Source organism: Myotis brandtii, unplaced genomic scaffold, assembly GCF_000412655.1.
Source record: "Myotis brandtii unplaced genomic scaffold, ASM41265v1 scaffold145, whole genome shotgun sequence".
In the NCBI taxonomy this organism is placed as follows: Eukaryota; Metazoa; Chordata; class Mammalia; order Chiroptera; family Vespertilionidae; genus Myotis; species Myotis brandtii.
The window spans coordinates 535,044-550,753 of NW_005355204.1; the positions used below are offsets into that span (position 1 = coordinate 535,044).

At 43.3% G+C, this 15,710-nt stretch overlaps 1 protein-coding gene across 1 annotated transcript in view; it reads left to right on the forward strand.

Annotated features, from left to right (window-relative positions):
• The first annotated feature begins 13,409 nt into the window (after positions 1-13,409).
• Positions 13,410-15,710, forward strand: part of UBE3C (ubiquitin protein ligase E3C) — a 112,891-nt gene continuing 110,590 nt past the window's right edge. The window contains exons 1-2 of the mRNA XM_014535567.1: positions 13,410-13,431; positions 13,720-13,862. Of these exons, the coding sequence (XP_014391053.1) occupies positions 13,410-13,431; positions 13,720-13,862 (165 nt within the window). The remainder of the gene's footprint in view (positions 13,432-13,719; positions 13,863-15,710) is intronic.

Consider the following 15,710-nt stretch of genomic DNA (forward strand, 5'->3'; position numbering starts at 1 on the left):
GCTGATCGGCGCGTGTTCGGGGCGAGGCTGTGGAGTTAGGCTTTCTCAGCCCCCGGAAGCGTATTTCTGGAGAAAATCTAGGGCTTTTCTGCTACGGTTCTTATAATCGTTGAGAACCAGGGTGGACAGCAAGCCAGCACCGGCCCCGCGCCAGAGCCCACGCCCTGCTCGTGTGGGCCGGGGACCTGCACCCCGGACAGGTGCCCTGGCACACCCCGCTCGGCCTGGCCTGGTGTTACCACCAGGCAACCCTCTGCTCCGAGGAGAGGAGTGGCAGGTCTCGCTTCTTAGCTGTGCACATAATTGCGGTTTTCTACTACTTTTGACGGAGGCGTGGAGCTGACGTCACTCAGGGTCACAACATGCCCCTCCGTGTGCGGTGGGCCTGAGGAGGGACGGGGAGAGGGCAGGTGTGGACAGAACTCGCAGCAAGGCTGGCGCCTTGTACACCCATATTAGTCAGTCACTGGCAGCAGACTGCCCTCGGTGAGGGTGCCAGTCCCCTAAGGAGGCAGCAGTGACCTGCGGTGCTGGGGGCGGGTGCACTGGCTCCTGGAGGAATCTGAACGAGTAGGTTCAGCTTGAAGGATTTCACCTGTGAACACAGCGGTGTGGCCACCACTCCTCCCAGCGTTCCCAGGCTTCCTCCTGCCCCCTCCCTCTTCCCTGCCGTGCGTTTCCCCAGCGATAACTGTCTTCCCACCTCTGTTACCACAGATAAGTTTCCCCTGTTGAATGACCTGTGAATGGAGTCTCATACAGTTTGCCATTTTGTTGGCTCTGGCGTCTTTGGCACATTCCGAGTTCCGAGAGGTGGAATCACCCATCTGGTTTTATCCCGTTGTGTGACACAGTTGATCCACTCTTTTTTTTTAATTCTCACCGGAGGATATTTTTTCCATTGCTTTTTAGAAAGTGGGAGGGGCCAGGGGGTGATGAGGAGAGAGAAAGAGAAAAACCGATGTGAGAGAGAAGAGAGAAGCACCAATGTGAGAGAGACACATCAATTGGTTGCCTCCGCATGCGTGCCTATCAGGGCAGGATCAAATCTGCAACCCAGGTACGTGCCCTTGACTCCAAATCTAACCTGTGATACTTCCGTGCGCTGGCCGACACTCTAACCACTGAGCACACTGGCCAGGGCAACCATTCTTCTTCACAGGCATTTGTGTGTGGGTCTTCTCTTCGGGTGGACGCACTGAGAGGCCGGTTGTACACGTGGGCTTCACCCTGAGCACACTCCACTTTCCCTTTCGGGCCACACCTGCCGGGTGAGGGTGTCAGTGCCTCCACCTCTTACTAACAGTACTGTCAGTCCCTTTAATTTTGGCAATTCTGGTGGGGATGTAGTTTCATTGTAGTTTTGATTTTGCTTCCTGATATTGAACACCTACCTACACATGCTTATTTTCCTTAATTCTCTTTGGCTGAATTACGGCCTATCCCTTACCTAAAAGACAAAAGTTATAATGATCTTTCTGTTAAATTAGTTGACATCGTCCCTTTTTTCTTGAGCTTAGTGGGAAACGTTTTGAATAAATACATACTTCTCCTCCCCCAATATAAATGAGCATTTTTAGTGGTTATTTCTAAGGGCTCTGTGTAGGATCTGAAACTGTAAGGAAACATCGTGCCCTCATTATTATTTTACTAGAGGCCCGGTGCACAAAATTCATGCATGGGTGGGGGCGGGGGGAGTCCCTCAGCCTGGCCTGCACCCTCTCCAATCTGGGACCCCTCCGACTGCCTCTCGCAATCTGGGACTGCTGGCTCCTAACTGCTCACCTGCCTGCCTGCCTGCCTGATCGCCTCTAACCCTCTGCCTGCCTGCCTGATCACTCCTAACTGCTCCCCTGCTGGCCTGATTGCCCCTCTTCCAGGCCGCAGGCGCAGGTGCTGGCACCTGGGACCATGGGGCATGCAGATTGTCCCTCTCCCAGGCTGCAGCCCCAGCTGCTGGCACTCAGGACCACAGGGCGGGCACTTTGTCCCTCTCCCGGGCCACAGCCCCAGCCACTGGTGCCCGGGACTGAGGGGCATGCATGCAGCTTGTCCCTCTCCCAGCCGCAGCCTGGCTGGTCCCTTTTCCTCTCTCGTGAGCTCATTTGTGCCTGGCTGGTCCCCATTCCTCTCTCCCCAGTGTTGAGTGTCTGAGCCATTACGCCGTGATGGCATGAGGGCATGAGGGCCATTTGCATATTAGCTCTTTATTATATAGGATTTTATCTTTTACTGACTTCAGAAAGGAAGGGAGAGAGAGAGAGAGGTAGAAACATCAATGATGAGAGAGAATCATCGATTGGGTGCCTCCTGCACGCCCCCTCCTGAGGATCTAGCCTGCAACCTGGGCAGGTGCTGTTGATCGGAATCAAACCAGGGACCCTTCACTCCGCAGGCCTACGTTCTATCTACTGAGCCAAACCGGCTAGGGACGTGCCCTCATTATAATGTTGTTAGGAATATAAGCCTTAAACAGGTAAAGATGAAATTACAATAGAGAGTAGTTACAACATCTGGGTCTCCCTTGGGACTGGTCTAGGAAAGGATAGAGTTGGTTGGGGCTTAGGCTTTTTTTCTTTTTCTTTCTTTTTTTTAATATAGAGGAAGGGAGAGGGAGAGAAGATAGAAACATTAATGATGCACACCCCACATGGGATCGAGCCCACAACCTGGGCAAATGCCCTGACTGGGAATCAATCATGTGACCTCCTGGTTCATAGCACTCAACCATTGAGCCATGCCTGCCAGGCAGGGGCTTAGCCTTGAAGGACAAGTGGCATTGGGGTAGGTTAGGGACCGGAAGGGGTATCCCAGCAGGTGGAAGGGTGTGCATGGACTTAGTATTCACTGGGTTTCGTTGACTCTGGGGGTTTCAGGCTGTCAGGGCCTGGTGGAAGCAACAGTGGGAAGAATCCAGGGAGAAGAAGAGGGACATATTTTTAGATTTAAAGGAAATAAATGGATGCGGACACAGGAGAGTTTATAGATAGGAAGGAAAGTAAATTCCTTCCAACTTTCCAGATAGTTAAGGTGAACGTGGCAGTAGAATGAGTATTTCTTTAATATTTTAAAAGAAATTAATAGACTTCATTTTTTAGAGCTTTCTTAGGTGTACAGAAAATCAAGCAGATGAAACAGAGTTCTTCATTCCCCCTTCCCTCCACCTCACATTTCTCCTGTGATTAGCATCTTGAATGGTGTGGTTCATTTGTTACAGTTGGTGAGCCAATATTGATACATTAGGCTCCCTGTTTGTGCTGTACTTTCTGTGGGTTTTGATGAATGTATAGTGATGTGTGTCCAGTGCTACAGTATCAGACAGAGGAGCTCCTTGCCCTGAAAGTCCTCTGCCATTTACCTGCACATCCTCCATCTTACCTCTACTCCCACTGTAATTAACTCAAAGGAAAGGGTTTTACTTAAATGTTCTTTGAATTGTGTAGACCTTTTAGTGTCATGTCAGTGCTTGAGAGTGGGAAATACTAACTTGAAGCAGATGTAAACTGATCATTTGTTTACATTGTTAACTGGAGGAAATTGCTAATGACAATAACCCAAATAGATGAAACAGTGGAAACCTCATAGCTGTTTTATTTTAAATCAAGATATCAATAAACTTGCTACAGTTCTTTTTTTATAAATGGTTAGCAGTTAATTTGAGCATTTGATTTTATGGAAATTGTCATGTTATATAAATTTACTTCAGTATATACTCATTTTTTACCATAATTTTTTTTATTCTGATGGTTAATGAAATTTAATCTTCCTATCTAATTTAAACTACATATGACTTACTTTTCTAAAAACTTCTTTTTGTTACCACTAAGTTTATTTGCATGAAGAAAGCATTTTTCCCCATATAAGAACATCTTTGTTAGTGAAGTTTGGTCATATTTAATTTTCAGAGGAGGTAAGATAATGAGTCTAAAGCTCAACTATCAAATAGAGACGTATGCTGTCATTTACTGTTATTTACATATTGATGAATAAATAGGTTTAGAGCCACAACTGTGGAGGTGAGAGATTAGCATGGAAAGTGATGAGGGTGCTCTGAGAACAATAGGCTTAGTCATCCAAAACACTTTCTGAAAGTGGTCTCTAACTGCTCCTAGGAACCCCTAACTTTTCTAGGCCTGTAGAACTTAAAAGGTAAAAGATGTTTTCAAATATAAGTGTAATAATAATTTGAAACAAAAAAACCTAAGAAACAAAATCTAAATGTGCTTGTTGCTGACACCTATTGTTCTTTTCCTCCCAGCCACTCATTGATGAACTTACTAGTGGCCCAGTGCACGAATTCATGCACCTTGAAAGGAACTGTGGGCCATGAGGCTGCGGTGGCAGCCTCTGCACCCCCGCTTGGCCCCTCCCGTCACGGCCCTTGGTCCTGTTTGCCGCAGCCCCACCCCTGCCACTGCCGCTCCCATGTGCTGACGGCACCAGCCCCGCTCGCACACGCTGATGGTGCAGAGCAATTGGGGCCAGCGCCAGCAGCGGGTGCGAGTGAGGCTGTCACTGGCAGTGGGTGTGAGAGGCGGCTGCTGCCCCGATCGCCCCTCAGGAGCAGGGGGAGGTGAGAAGCCCTCAGGGGCAATCGGGGCTGGCAGCTGCCGCTTGCACCCACTGACAGCGCCGAGCGCTGGGTGCCAGCAGTGGGTGCGAGCGGGGCCGGCGCTGGCAGCGGGTGCGAGCACCCTGTGAGACTGTGGTGCACGGGAGCAAAGAATTTTTAGTAATCACCAGAGACTTGCCCCGGTGACAGCGAATGGTGCCCTGCCTTGGTCTGGCTCCTCCCAATCACCTGCTCCACCATCCCGCCACAGCCAATGCCCGCTATGTTCTGCACTCTGTGGCCTGTTGCCAATGCCTGCCATGTCCCTTGCACGCCCCCTGGTGGTCAGTGCACGTCATAGTGACCAGTTGTTCAATTGCTCCACTGTTTGGTCTATTTGCATATTAGGTTTTTATATAGAGAGAATATAAATTCTTGGTTATATTGAGATTTTTTTAAAATTATGTTTTCAAGGTAAAGATACAAATTGTGAACAACAAACATGCATCTATCAACAAGTGAATCTAAGAATCAAGTGAATAAATAATCTGATGTACAGAATGAACTGGTGATTATAATGAATCAGGGACATAGAAAGGGAATGGACTGACTATTCTTGGGGGGGAAAGGGAAATGGGAGATGCGGGAAGAGACTGGACAAAAATCGTGCACCTATGGATGAGGACAGTGGGTGGGGAGTGAGGGCGGAGGGTGGGGCGGGAACTGGGAGGAGGGGAGTTATGGGGGGTAAAAAAAAAGAGGAACAAATGTAATCTGAACAATAAAGATTTAATAAAAAAAAATAAAAAAATAAAATTATGTTTTCATATAGCTTCATTAGTTTTATATTCTAAAAAGTGAGAAAGTATTACATGTACATGGGTAATAACTCAAGCAGTAGAAAATACAGATTCAAGTACAATAATAAAAGTCGCCCTGCCTTTCGCTCCTTCTAGGATCCCCTAACCCAGTCCTCTTTAGTCGGACTGTTACCAGATTCACTGTCGCGACAGAGCTGTTTCTGCACATAGACTCACTGAGGGTGTGCACTCCTCTGGTTTAAACACATGATGGAGCATGTTCTTGCCTTCCCCTGGAGATAGTTCCAGGTCCGTACACATCTGCGCTGCATTCTCGTAAGGAGCTGCGTGACACTCCATGTAAAGAATGAATGTCTCAGCTTATTTAGTTGTCATGTCTTTGATGGCCATTTAGATGGTTTCAGTGTTTTGCTAATTTAAACAGCATTGCAGTGTATATCCTTGTCATGTGTCTATCATATGTGAGTTTGGATTTCTAAAAGTGCAGGTCAGTGGCTGTGTACATTTTGAATTTTTGTAGATATTTCCAGATCGCCCGTTAAGGGTTATGTCAGTGCATGGATGTAGCTGCTGTCCTCTATCTGCACCTCACAGCCTGTCCTGAGGTGTCGTTTGCCAATTACATAGGTGAAAAAGCCAATTTCACTGTGTTATGGCATTTTTTCCAAAAATGAGTAAAATTAATTTCCTCTGTTTAAATGATATTTTTGCTTATTTCCTATGTACTATTTATAACTTTTGCTAATTTTCCTATTTGATTGTTAATCTTTTAAAATTATTATTGAGCTTTTACAAATGTTCATTTTGCAGTGTTACAAATATTTATTACCACTTTGTCACTTTTTTAAACCTTGGTTATGATATTTTTCTGTGCAGAAAGTTTTAATTTTATGTGGTCAAATTCATCATTCTTGCCGAAGCCGGTTTGGCTCAGTGGATAGAGCGTTGGCCTGCGTACTGAAAGGTCCCAGGTTCGATTCCAGTCAAGGGCATGTGCCTGGGTTGCAGGCACATCCCCAGTGGGGAACGTGCAGGAGGCAGCTGATCGATGTTTCTCTCTCATCGATGTTTCTAACTCTATCTCTCTCCCTTCCTCTCTGTAAAAAATCAATAAAATATATTAAAAAAAAAAAAGAAACTGTTCTTTGGGAAGGGGGTGAGAATGTTAAAAAAAAAAAAAGAAAAAAAATTCATCATTCTTAAGTAACTTAAGAGCTTAAATAACTTAATGACAACAGTAACGTAGACTTAATATGTGATATCTTTCTTAGAAAGTCTTCTTCCTCTTTGAGATTTATTTTATTCCCACATTTTATGGTGCTGTGTCTGCATATAAATCTTAGGTTCATTAGGAAGCTATTTTGATGTGAAGACTAGGTATATGACGTCATTTGTTTAGGCTACTCAGTTGCCCAACACTATTGAGTAATACTTTTCTCTATAGATTTCTATTTTTAAAAAAATACATTTTATTGATTTTTTACAGAGAGGAAGGGATAGGGATAGAGAGTTAGAAACATCGATGAGAAAGAAACATCGATCAGCTGCCTCCTGCACTCCCCACTGGGTACATGCCCGCAACCAAGGTACATGCCCCCGACTGGAATCGAACCTGAGACCCTTGAGTCCACAGACCGACGCTCTATCCACTGAGCCAAACCAGTTAGGGCTAGATTTCTATTTCTTACCTCCATTTCTGTTTGCTCCTCCCTGGAGATCTCTGACATTGACTTGTCTACTCATGCTTTGACCTCTTTAGTGTAGGTCATTGTCTGTCCCAAAGTATTGTGTGTGATGATTTAGTGGTATATGAAGGAACATCTTTAAATTTAGTAGTATTTATTTCAGTGTCAGTAGAAACCTAACTAGGATATCAAACCTGTGATTTCCCTGAGATGCCTGTTCATGGTGAGGTGAACTGGGGGAGCTTTGTGGTGAGCCAGGTGCAGGCATCGTCAGCTTCCGTGGTTGCGTCTGTGTGTACAGGCACAGCATGGGCTCTGTGTAGCCCTGGTCCGTATCGCTAGCGTGGATCCCTATATGCTGACTCTCCTGTGTGTTGTTGTAGGTTTGGTTGTCATTTTTATTAGCAGCATGGCAAATTTTCACTTTCAGAAGGTGACAGCTATTTGCTAGTGTGCGCCACGTGTAGGTATTCGTCATTTCGAATTAGGATCATGACTCTGCCTTTATTTTTTCTGAGTCTGACATGGATGAGGGGTTAAAGAAAAACAGTGTCATTTTGAAAGCCTAAAGGTGAAGGTTGCCTTATAAAGTAAGGTACTAAGGATAGTTATGATTATTTATTTATTTTATATTTTTATTGATTTCAAAGAGAAAGGGAGAGGGAGAGAGAGATAGAAACATCAGTGATGAGAGAGAATCATTGATGGCTGCCTCCTGCACACCCCCTCTGGGAATCCAGCCTGCAATCCCAGCATGTGCCCTGACCGGGAATCGAACTGAGACCTCCTGGTTCATAGGTCGATGCTCAACCACTGAGCCACACCGTCGGGCATAATTTATCTTTAATAAGACGAAGTTTATTTAGCAAGTTCGGAGGCAAAACAAGGACCGTTGGAGCTTAGGAGGGAGAAAGGTAAAGGTAAAGCACCTCCGGGAAAGGGAAGGTGTGGGCATGCTCCTGGGAGGGAGAGAGCCAAGGATAGATGGTTGCCATTTGTCTTCATAAAATAAGGACGAAGTAATGACCCACTAGAACGGGCTTTTAGTCTTGTAAACTTGCTGACTGCATAGAAAACAAAAACAAAAACAAATGTAATGAAGATTTTGAAATCTGAGAGAGTGAAGCTATCTCATTATGAGCAAAATTCCAGTGAGAAACCATCACTCAAGCTTTATATTGAAACGAAAAGGCAAACTGTTAAACTTTTGGGAACAACAGGAAAGTCTTCTAAACAGCCTGAAAGCAAGTCCCCATATGACAGGGGAATTAAAATTGGAAAGTCAGTTTATCTGTGGTATTGTATCTGACTGCAGTCTGGAGCTGCCAGGTGGCCAAACGCATAAAAGTTGTGATGACAAGTGACAGCCAAGAGCATATCGGTAAGGTTCTTTTGGTAATTAAGTGCCTTGTCTACGTATAGCTAGGCCAGGTATTTGGGGCAGCTGGTTGTCCCCCAGGGAAGACAGGGTTGCTGTTGCTCACTGCAAACTGAGGAGTCTCCGATACTTTTAACTGCAGTAACCCTTTGTTGTTTGACAAACATGAGGGCTTGAATAGACAAGCCCTCGAGGACATGTTCTGTCTATCTCATAAACTAGAGGAAATTTTTTAAAAATATGTTGGTGACTTTGTGACAAACAGTAACATAGACACACGTGTGATGTCAGTGATTCCATCAGAAACTTGACCTTCGTATCCAAAGGCAGTCCTGTAAATCTCACAAATGAGAGGCTAGTTAAGGGTAGTACCACCCTGGCTGGTTTGGCTCAGTGGATAGAGCGTTGGCCTGTGGACTGGAGCGTCCGGGTTCAATTCCGGTCAAAGGCACATGCTTGGGTTGCAGGCTCGATCCCCAGTGGGGGGCATGCAGGAGGCAGCTGATCAATGATTCTCTCTCATCATGGATGTTTCTATTTCTCTCTCCCTCTCCCTTTCTCTCTGAAATCAATAATATATCCTATAGAATAAAAGTGTGATATGCAAATCGACTGAACGGTGGAATGACCAGTTGGCGGGGGGCGGGGCCGGTGCCGGCAAGCACGCGGTGCCAGGCCAGCCAAGGCGAGTGCCAGCAGGCAGAGGATGGGGACATCCCCTGAGGGCTCCCGGACTGTGAGAGGGCGGTCCTCCCCACTCTCCCCCCAGTACACAAATTTTTGTGCACCGGGCCTCTAGCATATATATAAAAAGAGTAGTACCTATGAGTGTCAATGCATCGCCCTGTTCAAGGCAGTGGCCTTCATCCTCCAGCTTTGTGAAGATATGGGCAGGTCCCCTGTGCTGGAAGCAGGAAGGTCTCCCCTTGACCTGGAACCATGGGATACACACCTTCATGTGGGGGAAAGAATTGTGAAAAGCTTGAACAAAGTATTTTGCATCCCACATTTATAAAGTTAAGAGTAAGCTCCGTGAGTATGGTGAATGGATAGAAACAAGCCCCACCTCCTTTAAAAAAATCACCGAGAACATTACTGGATAGAACGCCACTTTCAAAAGGTCAGACCCTTGATGCCTTCTTGAAACAAAGTTTGTTGAACCAAAATCAAACTTAGTGTTTTGGTTATAGATTCATTTTCAGAATCCAGCTATGTCAGAGAAGGGTGTTAAATACCAGGTGCTTGAGCTAATGATAAACATGGAAGTTAGCATTATCTGTTTTTAATATAAAAATTTTTTTTAATGCCAGTGTGTTTCTCTTGTATTTTACATAGCTCCTCATAGTTCTTTGCTTTAAAGAACTTAGTTTCCAGATGGGACTTTTCAGAAATAAATGTATTATGTTTTGTTGTAATCAGTGTTTATTTTTTAATCTAGTTAATTTAAAATGTAACTGCACTTTTGTCTTCATTGTGTTTATTTTCAGGAGTATGTACTTTATACTTTGTCAGTGTTACAGGCTTTATATTTAGTGTAGTGAGCGATGCAAGGTTTCCTCTTGAGATGAATATAATTAAGTTGAAAAGGAGTCTTTTGTCAAGATAAAAGTTTTGTATCCTTTGCCTCTATCCAGTGGTGGTGCCTGATGGCCTTGTGCCTTATTCCTGGTGAGATTCGCCTGGTCGTGTGGTTGGTGTCTTCTGGGTTCCTACTGTCTTTCTCTTGGTGGTTGCTAAGTGTCTTGAGGAAGATACTCAGAGATCAGGAAGCTCTTGTTTTTGCTCAGGCTTTGGCCTGCTAGCGTTAGCACAGGGCAGTAGGCTGTTTGCCTCTTTCCTCTACATTCATTAACTGAATAAATTCTGAGGAAGAGGTTTTTCTTCTCTCCTATATGTATTTGATTGTTTATGTAACTGGAGTCATGATATATATTTTACTCTATGATTAAAATTCAGAGCTATCACTAATTGTGAGAGAATATCGGAAAAACCCAAATCAAGGACAGAGTCCAGGATGTGAAAGAGATGGAGTTCCAGATTGGTGGGAATTAAGGAGAAAGAGTAAGTCCAGTGAGGATCTGGATGGAATCCTAGAACAGGTAAAAATCATCAGTGGGAAATTGGTGAATTTCTAACAAAGTCTGTAGTGTAGTTAGTAATACTGTACCTGTGTTAATTTCTTATTTTTTCTAATTTTACTCCAGTTATGGAGGGGGAATGGGAAAAAGATAGAAGGGATAAGGGAACTCTTGTGATCATTCTGCAATTTTTTTTGGTCTAAAATTAAAAATAAAAGTTTTAAAAGTCAGTGGTACAGATAGTATAGGTATGGTAGACCTTGTGGAGATGGCAAAGGGCCACCTGTGAGACCCTGGTGGAGGAGGAGGAGGAGGGAGGTCTCCAGGCCCAGGAAGGAGTACCCTTCCTGCTCTCTTCCCTCCCTCTCCAGGGGCATTAAGGTAAATGGTCCTCCCTGACCTTCCATCCTCTGTGCCCTCATTGCTGCATAAAGTGTAGCGCACGTGACTTTTGTTCCCACCAGTGTGTCCCACTCCCACTGGGTTCTGCTATAACTGACTCTAGGCTTATGTTATAGATCACTGGGCTTCAAACTCAAAATTCCTGAGAAAGTCTAGTGTTGGATTAGAATTCAATTAAGCTTTTTGATACTTAGTACCTATTTTGATTTGAAAATATTGCAATGGCATGGTTACTCCTTCTATTAGACTATTTTGTTTTACTTAAGGGAAATGTTCATTCACGCACTGTGTAGATATTTATTGAACACCTACATGTACCAGACATTGAAGCAGATGACAGGGACGTGGTAATGCAAAGCGCATGAGCTCTGAACTTTTAGATTAGTGATGACTAAGCTCATCTGTGTGTGAAAATAAATTTAGTGACTTTTGCCAGCATGTACCTTTTTTAAGGTAAAGTGTTGGTTTATTAAATTTCAGATATTAAGTATTTTTTTTGTAATTATAACAGAGTATACTATTTCAGGAAATCCGAGGTTTTTAGTTATGATCAAATGATGAAAACACATTAAATCTGGACAAATGGAAATAGAAGGAAAATAAATCCTATATAATAAAAGCATAATATGCTAAGTGTCTGACTGATTGGTCATCTGTTCAGTCACCTGCTCGACCAGTTGCTATGATGCGGACTGACCACCAGAGGGCAAACACTCCGACTGGTAGGTTAGCTTGCTGCTGGGGTCCAGTGCATCAGGACTAGGCGAGAGGGCGGGACATGCCCTGGAGCCCTCCCACAATCCCTCCCTGGCTGGCCGACTCCTATTGGCCCGGATCGCCGACCAGGCCAAGGGTCCCCACCTGTGCATGACTTCGTACACTGGGCCTCTAGTTGTTGATATAAACATACCAACCAGTTCTGTTCATAAATAAAGATAATGACCAGAAATGTGACACTTTTTATCTGTAAGCTTTCCATAGTTCTGAACATAACTTTGTACTTTTTACTCTAGATTTCCCATTCCCCTCCTTTTTCTTTTAAAAAATATTTTTTTATTGATTTCAGAAAGGAAGGGTGGTGAGAGATAGAAACATCTGGAGAGATAATCATTGATTGGCTGCCTTCTGCATGCCCCCACTTGGGATCGAGCCCACAACCCCAGGAATCGAATGAGCCCTGACCTCCTGTTTCATGGGTCAATGGGTCAACACTGAGCCACACCGGCTGGGCTCAATGTATAATTTTAAATTAGTGATTACTTGTTTTCCAACAGTCTTTTAGTCTTTTAATTGTTTTTGTTAAAAAGTTTTTTTATTTATTTTATTTTTATTTTATTTTATTTTTTTAAATATATTTTTCTCTCTCATCATGGATGTTTCTATTTCTCTCTCCCTCTCCCTTTCTCTCTGAAATCAATAATATATCCTATAGAATAAAAGTGTGATATGCAAATCGACTGAACGGTGGAATGACCAGTTGGCGGGGGGCGGGGCCGGTGCCGGCAAGCACGCGGTGCCAGGCCAGCCAAGGCGAGTGCCAGCAGGCAGAGGATGGGGACATCCCCTGAGGGCTCCCGGACTGTGAGAGGGCGCAGTCCTCCCCACTCTCCCCCCAGTACACAAATTTTTGTGCACCGGGCCTCTAGCATATATATAAAAAGAGTAGTACCTATGAGTGTCAATGCATCGCCCTGTTCAAGGCAGTGGCCTTCATCCTCCAGCTTTGTGAAGATATGGGCAGGTCCCCTGTGCTGGAAGCAGGAAGGTCTCCCCTTGACCTGGAACCATGGGATACACACCTTCATGTGGGGGAAAGAATTGTGAAAAGCTTGAACAAAGTATTTTGCATCCCACATTTATAAAGTTAAGAGTAAGCTCCATGAGTATGGTGAATGGATAGAAACAAGCCCCACCTCCTTTAAAAAAATCACCGAGAACATTACTGGATAGAACGCCACTTTCAAAAGGTCAGACCCTTGATGCCTTCTTGAAACAAAGTTTGTTGAACCAAAATCAAACTTAGTGTTTTGGTTATAGATTCATTTTCAGAATCCAGCTATGTCAGAGAAGGGTGTTAAATACCAGGTGCTTGAGCTAATGATAAACATGGAAGTTAGCATTATCTGTTTTTAATATAAAAATTTTTTTTAATGCCAGTGTGTTTCTCTTGTATTTTACATAGCTCCTCATAGTTCTTTGCTTTAAAGAACTTAGTTTCCAGATGGGACTTTTCAGAAATAAATGTATTATGTTTTGTTGTAATCAGTGTTTATTTTTTAATCTAGTTAATTTAAAATGTAACTGCACTTTTGTCTTCATTGTGTTTATTTTCAGGAGTATGTACTTTATACTTTGTCAGTGTTACAGGCTTTATATTTAGTGTAGTGAGCGATGCAAGGTTTCCTCTTGAGATGAATATAATTAAGTTGAAAAGGAGTCTTTTGTCAAGATAAAAGTTTTGTATCCTTTGCCTCTATCCAGTGGTGGTGCCTGATGGCCTTGTGCCTTATTCCTGGTGAGATTCGCCTGGTCGTGTGGTTGGTGTCTTCTGGGTTCCTACTGTCTTTCTCTTGGTGGTTGCTAAGTGTCTTGAGGAAGATACTCAGAGATCAGGAAGCTCTTGTTTTTGCTCAGGCTTTGGCCTGCTAGCGTTAGCACAGGGCAGTAGGCTGTTTGCCTCTTTCCTCTACATTCATTAACTGAATAAATTCTGAGGAAGAGGTTTTTCTTCTCTCCTATATGTATTTGATTGTTTATGTAACTGGAGTCATGATATATATTTTACTCTATGATTAAAATTCAGAGCTATCACTAATTGTGAGAGAATATCGGAAAAACCCAAATCAAGGACAGAGTCCAGGATGTGAAAGAGATGGAGTTCCAGATTGGTGGGAATTAAGGAGAAAGAGTAAGTCCAGTGAGGATCTGGATGGAATCCTAGAACAGGTAAAAATCATCAGTGGGAAATTGGTGAATTTCTAACAAAGTCTGTAGTGTAGTTAGTAATACTGTACCTGTGTTAATTTCTTATTTTTTCTAATTTTACTCCAGTTATGGAGGGGGAATGGGAAAAAGATAGAAGGGATAAGGGAACTCTTGTGATCATTCTGCAATTTTTTTTGGTCTAAAATTAAAAATAAAAGTTTTAAAAGTCAGTGGTACAGATAGTATAGGTATGGTAGACCTTGTGGAGATGGCAAAGGGCCACCTGTGAGACCCTGGTGGAGGAGGAGGAGGAAGGAGGTCTCCAGGCCCAGGAAGGAGTACCCTTCCTGCTCTCTTCCCTCCCTCTCCAGGGGCATTAAGGTAAATGGTCCTCCCTGACCTTCCATCCTCTGTGCCCTCATTGCTGCATAAAGTGTAGCGCACGTGACTTTTGTTCCCACCAGTGTGTCCCACTCCCACTGGGTTCTGCTATAACTGACTCTAGGCTTATGTTATAGATCACTGGGCTTCAAACTCAAAATTCCTGAGAAAGTCTAGTGTTGGATTAGAATTCAATTAAGCTTTTTGATACTTAGTACCTATTTTGATTTGAAAATATTGCAATGGCATGGTTACTCCTTCTATTAGACTATTTTGTTTTACTTAAGGGAAATGTTCATTCACGCACTGTGTAGATATTTATTGAACACCTACATGTACCAGACATTGAAGCAGATGACAGGGACGTGGTAATGCAAAGCGCATGAGCTCTGAACTTTTAGATTAGTGATGACTAAGCTCATCTGTGTGTGAAAATAAATTTAGTGACTTTTGCCAGCATGTACCTTTTTTAAGGTAAAGTGTTGGTTTATTAAATTTCAGATATTAAGTATTTTTTTTGTAATTATAACAGAGTATACTATTTCAGGAAATCCGAGGTTTTTAGTTATGATCAAATGATGAAAACACATTAAATCTGGACAAATGGAAATAGAAAGGAAAATAATCCTATATAATAAAAGCATAATATGCTAAGTGTCTGACTGATTGGTCATCTGTTCAGTCAACTGCTCGACCAGTTGCTATGATGCGGACTGACCACCAGAGGGCAAACACTCCGACTGGTAGGTTAGCTTGCTGCTGGCTCTCATCATTGATGTTTCTGTCTTTTTCTTCTTCTCCCTTCCTCCCTGAAATAAATAAAAATATATTTAAAAAAAATAAGAAATATCAATGATGAGAGGGAATCATTGATCAGCTACCTTCTGGGAATTGACCCCGCAACCAGGCATGTGCCCTGACCAGAAATCGAACCATGACCTCCTGGTGACTCCTATTGGCCCGGATCGCCGACCAGGCCAAGGGTCCCCACCTGTGCATGACTTCGTACACTGGGCCTCTAGTTGTTGATATAAACATACCAACCAGTTCTGTTCATAAATAAAGATAATGACCAGAAATGTGACACTTTTTATCTGTAAGCTTTCCATAGTTCTGAACATAACTTTGTACTTTTTACTCTAGATTTCCCATTCCCCTCCTTTTTCTTTTAAAAAATATTTTTTTATTGATTTCAGAAAGGAAGGGTGGTGAGAGATAGAAACATCTGGAGAGATAATCATTGATTGGCTGCCTTCTGCATGCCCCCACTTGGGATCGAGCCCACAACCCCAGGAATCGAATGAGCCCTGACCTCCTGTTTCATGGGTCAACACTCAACCACTGAGCCACACCGGCTGGGCTCAATGTATAATTTTAAATTAGTGATTACTTGTTTTCCAACAGTCTTTTAATAGGGTATATGTTTTTGTTAAAAAGTTTTTTTATTTATTTTATTTTTATTTTATTTTATTTTTTTAAATATATTTT